Here is an 11,637-nt window from a genome sequence, read left to right as displayed (position 1 = left end):
CTTTGCCAATTACAGATCATTGTCTACTTAGACGCGTTCGACCAACATGGAACCTCTGGCCAAACTGGGGCTTCAGCCCAGCAGCAGGCTTTTTCCTAGAACGGGACTTTGTGTGGGACATCATGTTATAAAAACCTGTGGCTTTCATAACATGGGGGTTTTGACATTGTGTGGCAGCTGCACCCCACTTACACCTGAAGCTAGATCTAATCTAATCACAGATATAAAATAACATGAAATATGAGAAAATACATGTGAAAGGCATCAGACATTAGTTCAAGTGAGTTTTTTTTCTGTAAGAGCTCTCACGTCACACTCACGATCGGCACGCTTTTAACATCAAACGCAGGCAATTAATCACAATTTCCATTCATTACTTCACATCCAAATTCCTTCATGAAGTGAAAACTCAAACTCTCGAACTAGCAATAAACACACAAATCTTCTACAACCAACACGATCAGTAGCTAGGTTTAGTGTGTCAGGAATGATGATGGATCTAGGAAAGTGTGTGTGTGTGTTCTGTTAGCTGTTATCTCCACGAGATTTCATCCTTACACCAGGTCAGGTCTGAAGATCTCAGAACCTGTAAGATAGAGAGAATTATTAGACATCCATACACGTTATATTAATTTATACACACAGCACTGCTAAATCCTGGATTGTGATTGGTCAGAAGGTGTTGATTAGTTTTCTTTAACAGCAGCTCTGACAATAATTGTAGGTTCAATTTCAACTAAATTGAAAAATCATTAATATGTCAACCTCAGGTTTCTGCCCAACCTGGGGCTTCTCCAAAGCTAGGGCTTTAGCCAGGAGGAGGCAAACTCAGACTTCTGCCCTTCCTCAGGCATCTGACCAATCGGGAACTTCTGCCCATCCACAGGCTTCTGCCCATCCACAGGCTTCCTAACCCTAACCCATTAAGATGTTGTTTGGGAAATGTTTTGTAGCAGTTAATACATCAGTAACTCACTCCAACTTCTCCAGTGTGAACTTTTCATCCTCCTTTATATCAGAGAGCAGCTTCACTCCCTGGTCTCCTAAATCATTATCTCTCAGATCGAGCTCTCTCAGCCGTGAATTTGACCTCAGAGCCTCAGTAAGAGCCACGCAGCCTTCTTCTGTAATGTTACAGTTACGCAACCTGCAGGAGAAAAAGTCCACAAAGTCATAAAGTCATGTCTTAGTTGTAATATTTATCAGTATTTTTTAGGTCTAAAACCACTGTGTGATTCTGTTTTAAATTTTAAATCACTGGCCCCACAGCAAAAACTATTCAGGAAAATAATTCATATACAAACATACTCGTGTAGACCCATCATCTAAAATAAACCAATACGATATTCAACTTTCTATTTTTTGTTCACTGTCTGTGATCAAACTAGACAAGGTAGTACTTTCACTAGTAGTAGTAATCTAGTGAATCTACACAAGGTTTTCTCTGTGAGTTTGTAATTACCTGAGATAAGTCTGAGAGAGAAATATTACGACCTAGGTTTGTATAATACATTTCCCTGCCCAGTAGAGGTCACATTCCTCATAGTTCTATCTATTTTCTATACCACAGCATCACAACGGAGCCTGGAGCTATCCCGGGGAACTCGGGGCACAAGGCAGGGGCACCATGGACAGGGTGTCAATGCCAATCAGCCAGTTGCCCGAGAATCACGTGTTACATGTCACCAGTCTTTTCGTCACTTCTTGCTTGATTTGATTTACACAATAAGAAAACCAAGATCTTACTTTAGGATCTCCAGTTTACAGTGTGGACTCTTCAGCCCAGCAGAAAGCCGTTTGACTCCTGAATCCTGCAGTTTATTATAACTCAGGTCCAGCTCTCTCAGACATGAACAGTGTGAGCTGAGAACTTTCTCCAGAACGTCACCGCTTTTCTCTGTGAGATTACACTCACACAGCCTGGGGCAAAAAAAATGAGCAACACATGTCACAAGTATTTAGATTTAACTTCACCTAAAATTAGATTTTAAAACATTTTAATATTGTTAAGACCATATATTGCCTGATGGTAATTGTCATCTTGGTAAGAAACCCAAATTCTATAAATATGCAAATGATATCACTCCTTATCCTGTTAAAACACTGCTGGGATTGTACATTTTATAAAACAATAAGCATTGCCCAGTCTACTAAAACTGAAAGACGAACCATTTACACGAAGAATGTTTGAATGACCTTACTGAGTTATAAGTTATAAGTAGTAGGTTGACTACGTTTACATGGACAGCGGTAATCTCTTTATTGACGTTACTCTGAGTAAGATAATAATGTGATTACGGTGTTTACATGAGTCGCTTTTAGAATACTCCTGTCATGTACCTGTTTTATATGTTATAGAACATAATTAGATTAACAGCCCGCGTCATTACGTCACCGCACCACGCCATCCGACGTCCCTCCAGAATTTCACGTATCAACATACAGTTCGTCTTCGTTATGGTACCGTATACAGTTTGGGGTGTTTTTATTTTAAATTTTTACGAACGCTATACGTGCAAATAGACGACTGTTTGAAGCCATGGGCTGCGTCCCAAACCACGTACTTACCTACTGTATAGTAGATGATATACATGTATTTCGCCTGCTACAGGCCTATAGTAGGAAAGTATATGGTTTGGGACGCAGCTGTGCTCTCTTTTTTGCCATAAAACAGTTGAGCACTGCCGTGTGTGATCGTGTTCTGTCGCACAATGCGGTGAAAACTCTCACACGACGTTAATAGTGTGATTAAGGTGTGTACATGTCTGTAATACGACTAAAACAGGAATACTCCACACGTCTTAATTCCATTTGTGTTTACTTCGAGTATGACTTTAATCAGATTATGGTAACTGAAAATTGATGTTTACATGGTAGGTTCTTAATCAGAGTATCATCTTAATCGGGTTAAATGGTAAATGGCGCACTTATATAGCGCTTTTATCCAAAGCGCTTTACACGGTGTCTCACACTCACACACCAATGGTAGCAGAGCTGCCATGCAAGGCATTAACTTCCCATCGGGAGCAACTTGGGATTCAGTGTCTTGCCCAAGGACACTTCGGCATGTGGTGTAATGTGGGCCGGGAATTGAACCGCCAACCCTACGATTAGTGGACAACCCGCTCTACCACCTGATCCACAGCCGCTCAATAGTGGATTATTGCTGTCCATGTAAACGCACTGAGTGTTACTCATGCGAACAGATTCATGCATGAACTAAAATCATATAAAAAGCCAGGAGAAACTTACAGAGCTTTTCTGGATGCTGTGACAACTGGGCACAGGTTCTTTAAACACTCATCTGATGCTGCATATTTCTGTAGGTTGAACTCTTCCAGCTCCTCTTCTGAGTTCAGCAAGAAAAAAGCCAGAGCTGACCACTGAACTGTAGAAAGTCTGACTCCTTGGAGACAATAATCTGCTGTTTTATTCAAAAAGGTTTGGACTTCCTGTACCAGAGACTGGTCATTCAGTTCATTCAGACAATGGAACAGATTGATGGATTTGCATACTGATGGATTCTTCTTAATCTTCTCCTTGATGTATGTGGTTATTTCCCTGTTTGTGACAGCAGCATGTTTGCTCAGAGAGCTGCGTCCTGTCTCGGTCAGTTGGTCTTGTAAGAGAACTGAATTGGACTCCAGTGAGAGACCCGTAAGGAAGCGGAGGAAAAGGTCCAGATGTCCGTTCTTATTCTGTAAGGCCTTGTCTACTGCTGCCTTTAGAAGGTCTAACAGTGTTGCCTTGCTGGAGAGGTCGAAGATTCTAGGGGTTTGTTGTTTTGAGAGGTTTCCGTTGATACATGAGAGAAATGCATACACAGCAGCAAGATGCTCCTGAACACTCAGATGCACAAAGCTGTACACCTTCCCCAGATGTGAAATGACTTCCTCGATAAAGATCTGAGTACAAACTCCTGAGTACACCGTGGCCTCTTGGACATCAATTCCACACTCAGTGATGTCCTCCTCGTAGAAGATCAGGTTTCCTTTCTCCAGCTGCTGGAATGCCAGCTTTCCCAGTTTTAGTAAAACATTTGCAATCTGTCTAGGATCCATTTCAGGTGTTTTGTACTTTATGGATATATGTTTGATCTGTAAGATCAGGAAATGTGTGAACATTTGAGTCAAGGTCTTGGGGACCTCTCCAGTTTCTGCTTCGCTGAACATTCCCTCGAGAACAGTCGCTGCAATCCAACAGAAGACTGGCATGTGGCACATAATGTAAAGACTTCGTGATGACTTCAGGTGTGTGATGATTTTATCAGCCAGGGTTTGATCACTGATTCTTTTTCTGAAGTACTCGTCTTTCTGAGGGTCATTGAAACCTCGTACCTCTGTTACTCTGTCAATATAATCAGGAGGAATCTGACCGGAGGCTGCCGGCCGAGATGTTATCCAGAGGAATGCAGATGGAAGAAGATTCCTGTTAATAAGGTTTGTTAAGAGTACGTCTACTGAAGCTGACTCTGTTAGATCTGTCAACCTTTTGCTGCTTAGGAAATCGAGAGAAAAACGAGACTCATCCAGTCCATCAAAGATGAACATAATTCTGTTGTGATTATAGTCTAGTTTAAGTTCTTTGGTTTCTGGGAAGAAACAGTGGAGAAGCTCCAACAAACTGAGATTTTCTTTCTTCTTAAAATTCAACTCCCTAAAGTTAAATGGAAAAATGAAATCCAAATCCTGATTTGCTTTTCCTTCAGCCCAGTCCAGAACAAACTTCTGCACAGACACTGTTTTCCCAATTCCAGCAATGCCTTCTGTTAGCACAGTTCTGATGGGTTTCTCATCTCCAGGTAAGGGTTTAAATATGTCATTCCAATTGATGGACTCCTCTGTTATTAGTCTCCTGTATGTCATTTCAATACGTCTGACCTCATGTTCATCGTTGAGGTGTCCACTCCCACCTCCTGATGTGATGTAGAGGTCTGTGTAAATCTCATTCAGAGGTCTTAAATTTCGATACAGTGGAATTCCCTCATTAATCATCTGAAATTTATTCTGCAGTTTGGATTTGAATATTTGCTTCCATGAGCCCAGTTCTGAAGACAAAGAAAACAATACAAAAGAATTACCAAAATGAAGAATTTTAGAGTAAAAATAATGTAGAATCTTCTCTACATCATAACAGAAAATTACAACTGTGACATGTTCTGTTTTTTTCTGCACATGCATGATGTTCTGTACCTCACCTCTGGTGCTGCTCTGATGCTCGTTGTCCTCCATCACTCTAACATTGCCCGCTGGACAGTCTGGGCTCACACGCTAAAGAGGAATACTTAATCAATGAACCAAATTAACCAATTAATTAATTAATTAGTGACATTAATACAGACATATCAGGAAACATTTGGGGTGTAATCCTATAGGAACTCACTGAAACCTTTCTGGTAATTAAAATTAATAGTGCATATTAAAATACTTAAAAAAAAAAAAAAAACAGGTTAAACTTAGAACACTTAAGAGGTTTTTCAGATCATCCCTCTGATGGAATCTTTAAAGGTTCGAACCCTATAACAAAGTGTGTCTCTAAACCATGGGGTTCTTTACTGTTCAAAGAACCCCCACTAAACTCTTTTTCTAAGACCGCAGATTGAAGAGCAGGTGGCCTCCTCATTGTGATAACAAGGTAATATTGAGAAGAACTGGGCATGGGAGAAGAAAGAGTAGGAAGTCTGGTAGACCTCAGCATCACAGCCTCAATATGTCTCAGTATCTTAACACCCTCAGGATCTACAGCAGGATCTCTGCAATCATATATAGGGTAACGTTTTCGAGAACATGTGGAACCTCTGAGACTAAAGCCAGCCATACTCTCTCAGACACCAAGTGGTATAACCACCACCATACCAGCTACATGGATCCCTCCAGAACTCTTGGTCAATGCAGGTTTATTTATGTCTCAATGGTATTAGAAGATGTGTAACAATCCACTAACAGTAGGACTTACATCTTACATGAAAGCAACTCCTCAAATATTTTTGGGGGTACAAAAATTGGGAATGAAGGCTTGGGAATGAAGCTTCAGAACAGAAACACAAAAATATTGGAACAGGTTGTCCCCCAGAAAGAGTCACCAGGATTGTCATATCACCCTGGACAATCTTCGCTTTCTCCAGATTCATGGCAATGTGAAAGTCTTCCAATTTCCATGATGCTTGGCTGCCTCCAGTGATACAATCATTGGAGAAAAAGTTCTCAGGTGGTTACAAGGAGAAGTATCCACTATATACATAAACAAATGATTAAACTGAATGAGGAAATCCCACCATACTTTAGGACTCAAACTTACTCAATCACACAAATACGTACCTGGACCTGGGAATCAGCATCCTGCACCATGGACGGATTTGATATGCCATGTTTCTCTCTTTAATAAAAACAATATTCAACTAATTATTTGTATATAAATTAAAACTGAAATTAAAATAATGCTATTAATGACACATTCCTTACCTTTCTTTCTCTGGCTTAAACACTATTGGTGCACCCATTGACCGGCCACTCTTCATAGACACAGAGCTGGGTTCAGGTGACTCTGAGCTCTTTTGATCAATAACACTAAATACATAAACCAGTTTTCAGTTAATATCAATGGTTCTCTTTCTTTGGACATTTAAAATCCACCAATGTTTTTATGTATAAAACTATAAACAACACTTAATATGAGCTGTATATGTAGCAGATGAGTGCTCAGTCAGATTTCCATTCAAACTGTCACCATGTTTTAGCACATCAAATAAAAAAAAAGAAAGAAAACAATGGCTTTATATTATTTATTTGACTATTCATGCAGCAACATACTGGAAACGCACTAGACTAATTAGATTTATTTCCATGTTTGTCATTTTCTCATTCACAAATCATCATATTATTCTTTTTTTACTTTATATTTTTTAATGGTCTCATAATGTTATTTTACAACATATTACATTTGACAGCAAAAATAAATAAATAAATAAATAAAATGCTGTTTCATTCATTAGTCCACATTTTCTATCTTTGTTTTCAGGTTTAAAAGCGAGTGTTTTTGTTCAAAAGATGGCAGTCTAGACGCTATTGAAAACCCATCTCTTATGTTCATATTCAATAAACATCTGGCTACGTCAGAGCCATGAGCTACATGCAGGTGATAATCTTAATAAGGAGCCCAGAAAAGCTCCTCAAGCAGGTGAATAACCTGACTCTGAATATGAGGAACTTTCCCCACATAAATACTGACATAACTTTTGGACTCAAGTCATGACTCTGTAGCCAATCACACACACACACACACACACACACACACACACACACACAATTCTTGAGGCACTGCTTACCATTTTCTTATTTTTATTTATGTGGAGTACTTTTCCATGATTCTTTTTTGTAGCTCTTTTTTAAGTCAAACAAGTCAAATTCTTCTTAAAAGAAATCTTATTGTTAAAATAGGGTGTTAGAATCTAAAATTGTTCACAGGACATTCCTTACCTTTCTTTCTCCTCCTGTTTAAACACTATTGGTGCTCCCATTGAATGGTCACTCTTCATAGACACAGCGCTGGGTGCAGGTGAGTCAGATCTTTCTTTCTGATATCTGCATAAAAACAATGTATACACGTGTATTTCCATTCTCTACTGAGTAGAGGTCTACTGCATTAAAGAAGTCACTGAATAGTGCTTTCACTGCAGGATGAGTATGAGAATTCCCCGATTCCCTGCAACAAACTGGAATTATATGAGCGAGATGCTCATTAAAACTGATCTAGGGTCAGATTTCCTGTGTTTAAACGATGGGCTACTTGCACTCAGGGCTATGATGTATTTCTGTTTTGAAACAGCGTGTCTCTAGTAGCACTGTTTCCATTTAGTAGTACAGCGAGACAGCAGTGTCTAACTTTTTATATTTTCAGTTTTACAATAAAGTCATAGCATTGGGCTAATGTTAGCTTGGAGGTTTGTTTCTATTAATAGTGTTCTTACTTTCATGGTACTTTTATATTTTTATAACTTTTATATTTATAACGAAACATGCTGTCTCCAATAACCGAGTTAAATGTCAGAGTTAAATAGTAACAGAGTTAACTATTATAAACGTCTCACCTCTCATCTTTATCATCATCAGCATCATCAGAGGAACTCATTTTCAGGGTTCTGTGGTGTGTATGCTCTTCAAGAATAAATGCAGACCTACAATCACATACACAATCACACTTGATAAATGATAACAAGGTACAAAGTGTGAACTTACAGTCTTCAGTCACCCGAGTCTTAACCACTGGGAAACCCCTTCCCTTTGTCTATGATGTAAACAAATTGTATACGTGACCAGTTTGCTCAAATTCTATAGTAAATCCTGGCAGGAGAGTTCTTTACAGCCTTGCTGCAGTCATGCTGCCATCTACAGGCCGGATAATGTAGTGACAGAAAACCGGAGTTTTAACTTTCAGCTCAGTCATTAATAAGAGTACAGGCTACAGATCATGTGATGCTTTTATTTCATACACTTCCTCATTCGCCATATACAATGACTATTTTTCACCATCAACACAAACACAAATACTGGTACACTTGTGATACTTATTGAATAAAGCTTTCTGATTGTGAAGTACACAGGTGTTAAAATCCCCCCAGAAACACTTACTGTGGTTTCTACAGTATAATCACCACACTACAGACACTACAGGGTTAAACCACGACGTCATACCGCCTTACCTGGAAATCCCCTGCTCACGGAAACATTATATTATATTATTTATACACGGAATAATAATAGTCCGAGTTAATTAAACAGGAGTCATTTCTTATCAGTTTTATCTCAAATAAATAAATATCCATGAGCAACAACATAAGTATAAATTATTTAAAGTTTTTTGGGGGAAAACCCATTACACACACACACACACACACACACACACACACACACAGAAGACTACACAACACAATACCGACTTTATAATTCGCTCCAACTCGGTGTTAAAGGGCAGTTTGTGCGGTTTATCCGGTTAGAAATACAGTTTAATGGAATATAGATAGTAAACTCCATCCGTAACATGTTCTCTGAAATGTAAGATACTTACTCTGTGTTGTGATCCCCACAGGAGCGAATCCTACATCCGGTTTCAGTTTAAAACCACAGCACAGAACTGGTAACTGACAGGATTGACTAATCCCTGCACTGGTTCTCTGACCTGTGGGTTCTCTGACTAATCCCTCCACTGGTTCTCTGACTGATCCCTGCACTGCTCCCTGCATTCAGCTAGGCATATTACAACCAATCCCTCACTTACACACTTTCCCTTACACAACTTTCTCCCACATCGTTTTGATCACTCCTTGGTCTTCATAATGCTATGTGGTTGGGTATGTTATCCAACAAACTGTTATTTATTTATTTTTAAATGTTGAGATCACGTGACTGTTTTACCATACACATTTAAAACACCTGTGGGTCTAACATTTATTCTCCTTTCTCAAACACATAAAAAAAACAGTTAAAAACATGTTTTAGGAGAAGAGTTTATTAGTTATTAGACAAAAAAAAGAGGTATTTTACTTTAATGCTTCATGATACTGTGTGAAATGTTCCGGACATTTCAGAGTGTGTGTTTATTTTAAACAGCTGGCAATAGCAAACAAATCCTAATCACTAGACAAAAAAATAAAAAATAAAAAATTCTCAACAGAGAACAGGCAGTGGGTCAGAGACAAAAAATCCCCCAAAAAGATAATACGCTAGGGTCACAACCAGAAACAAGACACATGAATAGAAGGATTGGTGTACACACACACACACACACACACACACACGGATGTGGTTGTACACTCAATGATTCATCAAATCATGCTTCCATATCAGTAAAAAATATATACACACACATAACATACAGCACTGATATTGGAAATGGCGTAATTCAGAGCTTGTTTTAAAACCGTTTCATCTAAACCCACATGTTACTTACAGCATACTGCACATCCAACTTCATCCTGAAGGAGCGGGGGACAGTGCAGTGTTACTGAGCACAGCAGAGACGTTCAGGAGTGTGTGTTAGGGCAGGAAAAACAGTGTGAAGTCCTACACATTGCGCTAAACACAGATCAAAGCTGGTAAGCTATATAAACACACACTTACACATCTTATATCAGCAGAACGCAAACTACATCACATCACACACTGAGTAACGTACGGTTATACAACACAGGAATGTATATCTGCACATAATATTCAATATCTTATGTAATCTCAAGAATGTTTATGAAAATGTCCAAATCATTAAGTCTATTCTTACAGACTGCTGTCTTGTGTTATGAATTGTAGATGTATGTATTAGATGAGTAAATATTAATCAGATCTAGATATGAGATAATAGATGTGTATAATAATGAGAAAGATGAGATTCACCTTCACAGGTGCTTTATAAGTGCGCTATATACAGTAGCGTATGATAAAATGTAATATAGTTATATGATACTGGTTTATGATTTTATACCAGAGTTTAGTGCTTATATATCTAATAATGATCCATTTCTGATTGTTCACTCTTATTCTGAAAGCAAGCAGATTAAACTCTGAATTAGATTGTGGTGGAAACTATTTCCTCTGTTTTATTCCTACACCTTTTCTATCATTTACTGCGCAGGACTAAAGAAATCAGGTCTGTTTACTTTCTGTATCCTCCAGATTAAATTCATTCGTCTCCAGAAACACGTCAGGACTCCATCAGACAGCTCAGAATATTCGTTTTTAAATCCACTAACCTTCATTGGGCATCTGACCAATCGGGAACTTCTGCCCATCCACAGGTTTCTGCCCATCCACAGGCATCTGTCCAACCACGAGCTTCTGATCAAATTTGAGCTCTAGCATTTGACCAACTGCCTAGCCATGGCCTTCTGCTCAACATGGCTACCCAGCTAGAGGCCCAGCATAAGGCTTTATCCGACAGGAGAACTTTGCCAATTACAGATCATTGACTACTTAGACGTGTTTGACCAACATGGAACCTCTTGCCAAACTGGGGCTTCAGCCCAGCAGCAGGCTTTTTCCTAGAATGGGACTTTGTGTGAGACATCATGTTATAAACAACAATGGCTTTCATAACATGGGGGTTTTGACATTGTGTGGCAGCTGCACCCCACTTACACCTGAAGCTAGATCTAATCTAATCACAGATATAAAATAACATGAAATATGAGAAAATACATGTGAAAGGCATCAGACATTAGTTCAAGTGAATTTTTTTTCTGTAAGAGCTCTCACGTCACACTCATCACGTTATCACTCAGGTCCAGCTCTCTCAGACATGAATATTGTGAGCTGAGAACTTTTGCCAGAATCTCACCGCTTTTCTCTGTGAGATTACACTCACACAACCTGGGGCAAAAAACAATTGAGCAACACATGTCACAAGTATTTAGATTTAAATTCACCTAAAATTAGAATTTAAAATAATTGTAATATTCTATTAGACATATATTGCTTGATGGTATTTGTCATAAAACATGCATGCACCTTAACCTTGGTAAGAAACCCAAATTCTATAAATATGCTAATGATATCACGCCTTATCTTGTTAAAACACTGTTGCTCAGCCAACATTTGCTTTTAAAAACATGATGGGATTTTACGTTTTATAACACAATAAGCATTGCCC

At 38.8% G+C, this 11,637-nt stretch overlaps 1 protein-coding gene across 1 annotated transcript; it reads right to left on the bottom strand.

The window, feature by feature from the left end:
• Positions 1-424: 424 nt before the first annotated feature.
• On the bottom strand, positions 425-10,784 carry LOC128607109 (NACHT, LRR and PYD domains-containing protein 3). The gene is made up of 10 exons (XM_053623771.1): positions 9,064-10,784; positions 8,087-8,173; positions 7,476-7,580; positions 6,462-6,566; positions 6,318-6,375; positions 5,198-5,270; positions 3,253-5,047; positions 1,747-1,920; positions 977-1,147; positions 425-586 (listed from the first exon to the last, which is right to left on the bottom strand). The coding sequence occupies exons 2-10, from the start codon at positions 8,125-8,127 to the stop codon at positions 580-582; spliced, it is 2,529 nt and encodes an 842-aa protein (XP_053479746.1). The 5' UTR covers positions 8,128-8,173; positions 9,064-10,784; the 3' UTR covers positions 425-579.
• Positions 10,785-11,637: the final 853 nt, after the last annotated feature.

This window comes from Ictalurus furcatus, chromosome 4 (genome assembly GCF_023375685.1).
Source record: "Ictalurus furcatus strain D&B chromosome 4, Billie_1.0, whole genome shotgun sequence".
Taxonomy (NCBI): Eukaryota; Metazoa; Chordata; class Actinopteri; order Siluriformes; family Ictaluridae; genus Ictalurus; species Ictalurus furcatus.
Note: the sequence above shows the minus strand (reverse complement) of the source record. Positions and strands in the feature narration are given on the sequence as shown.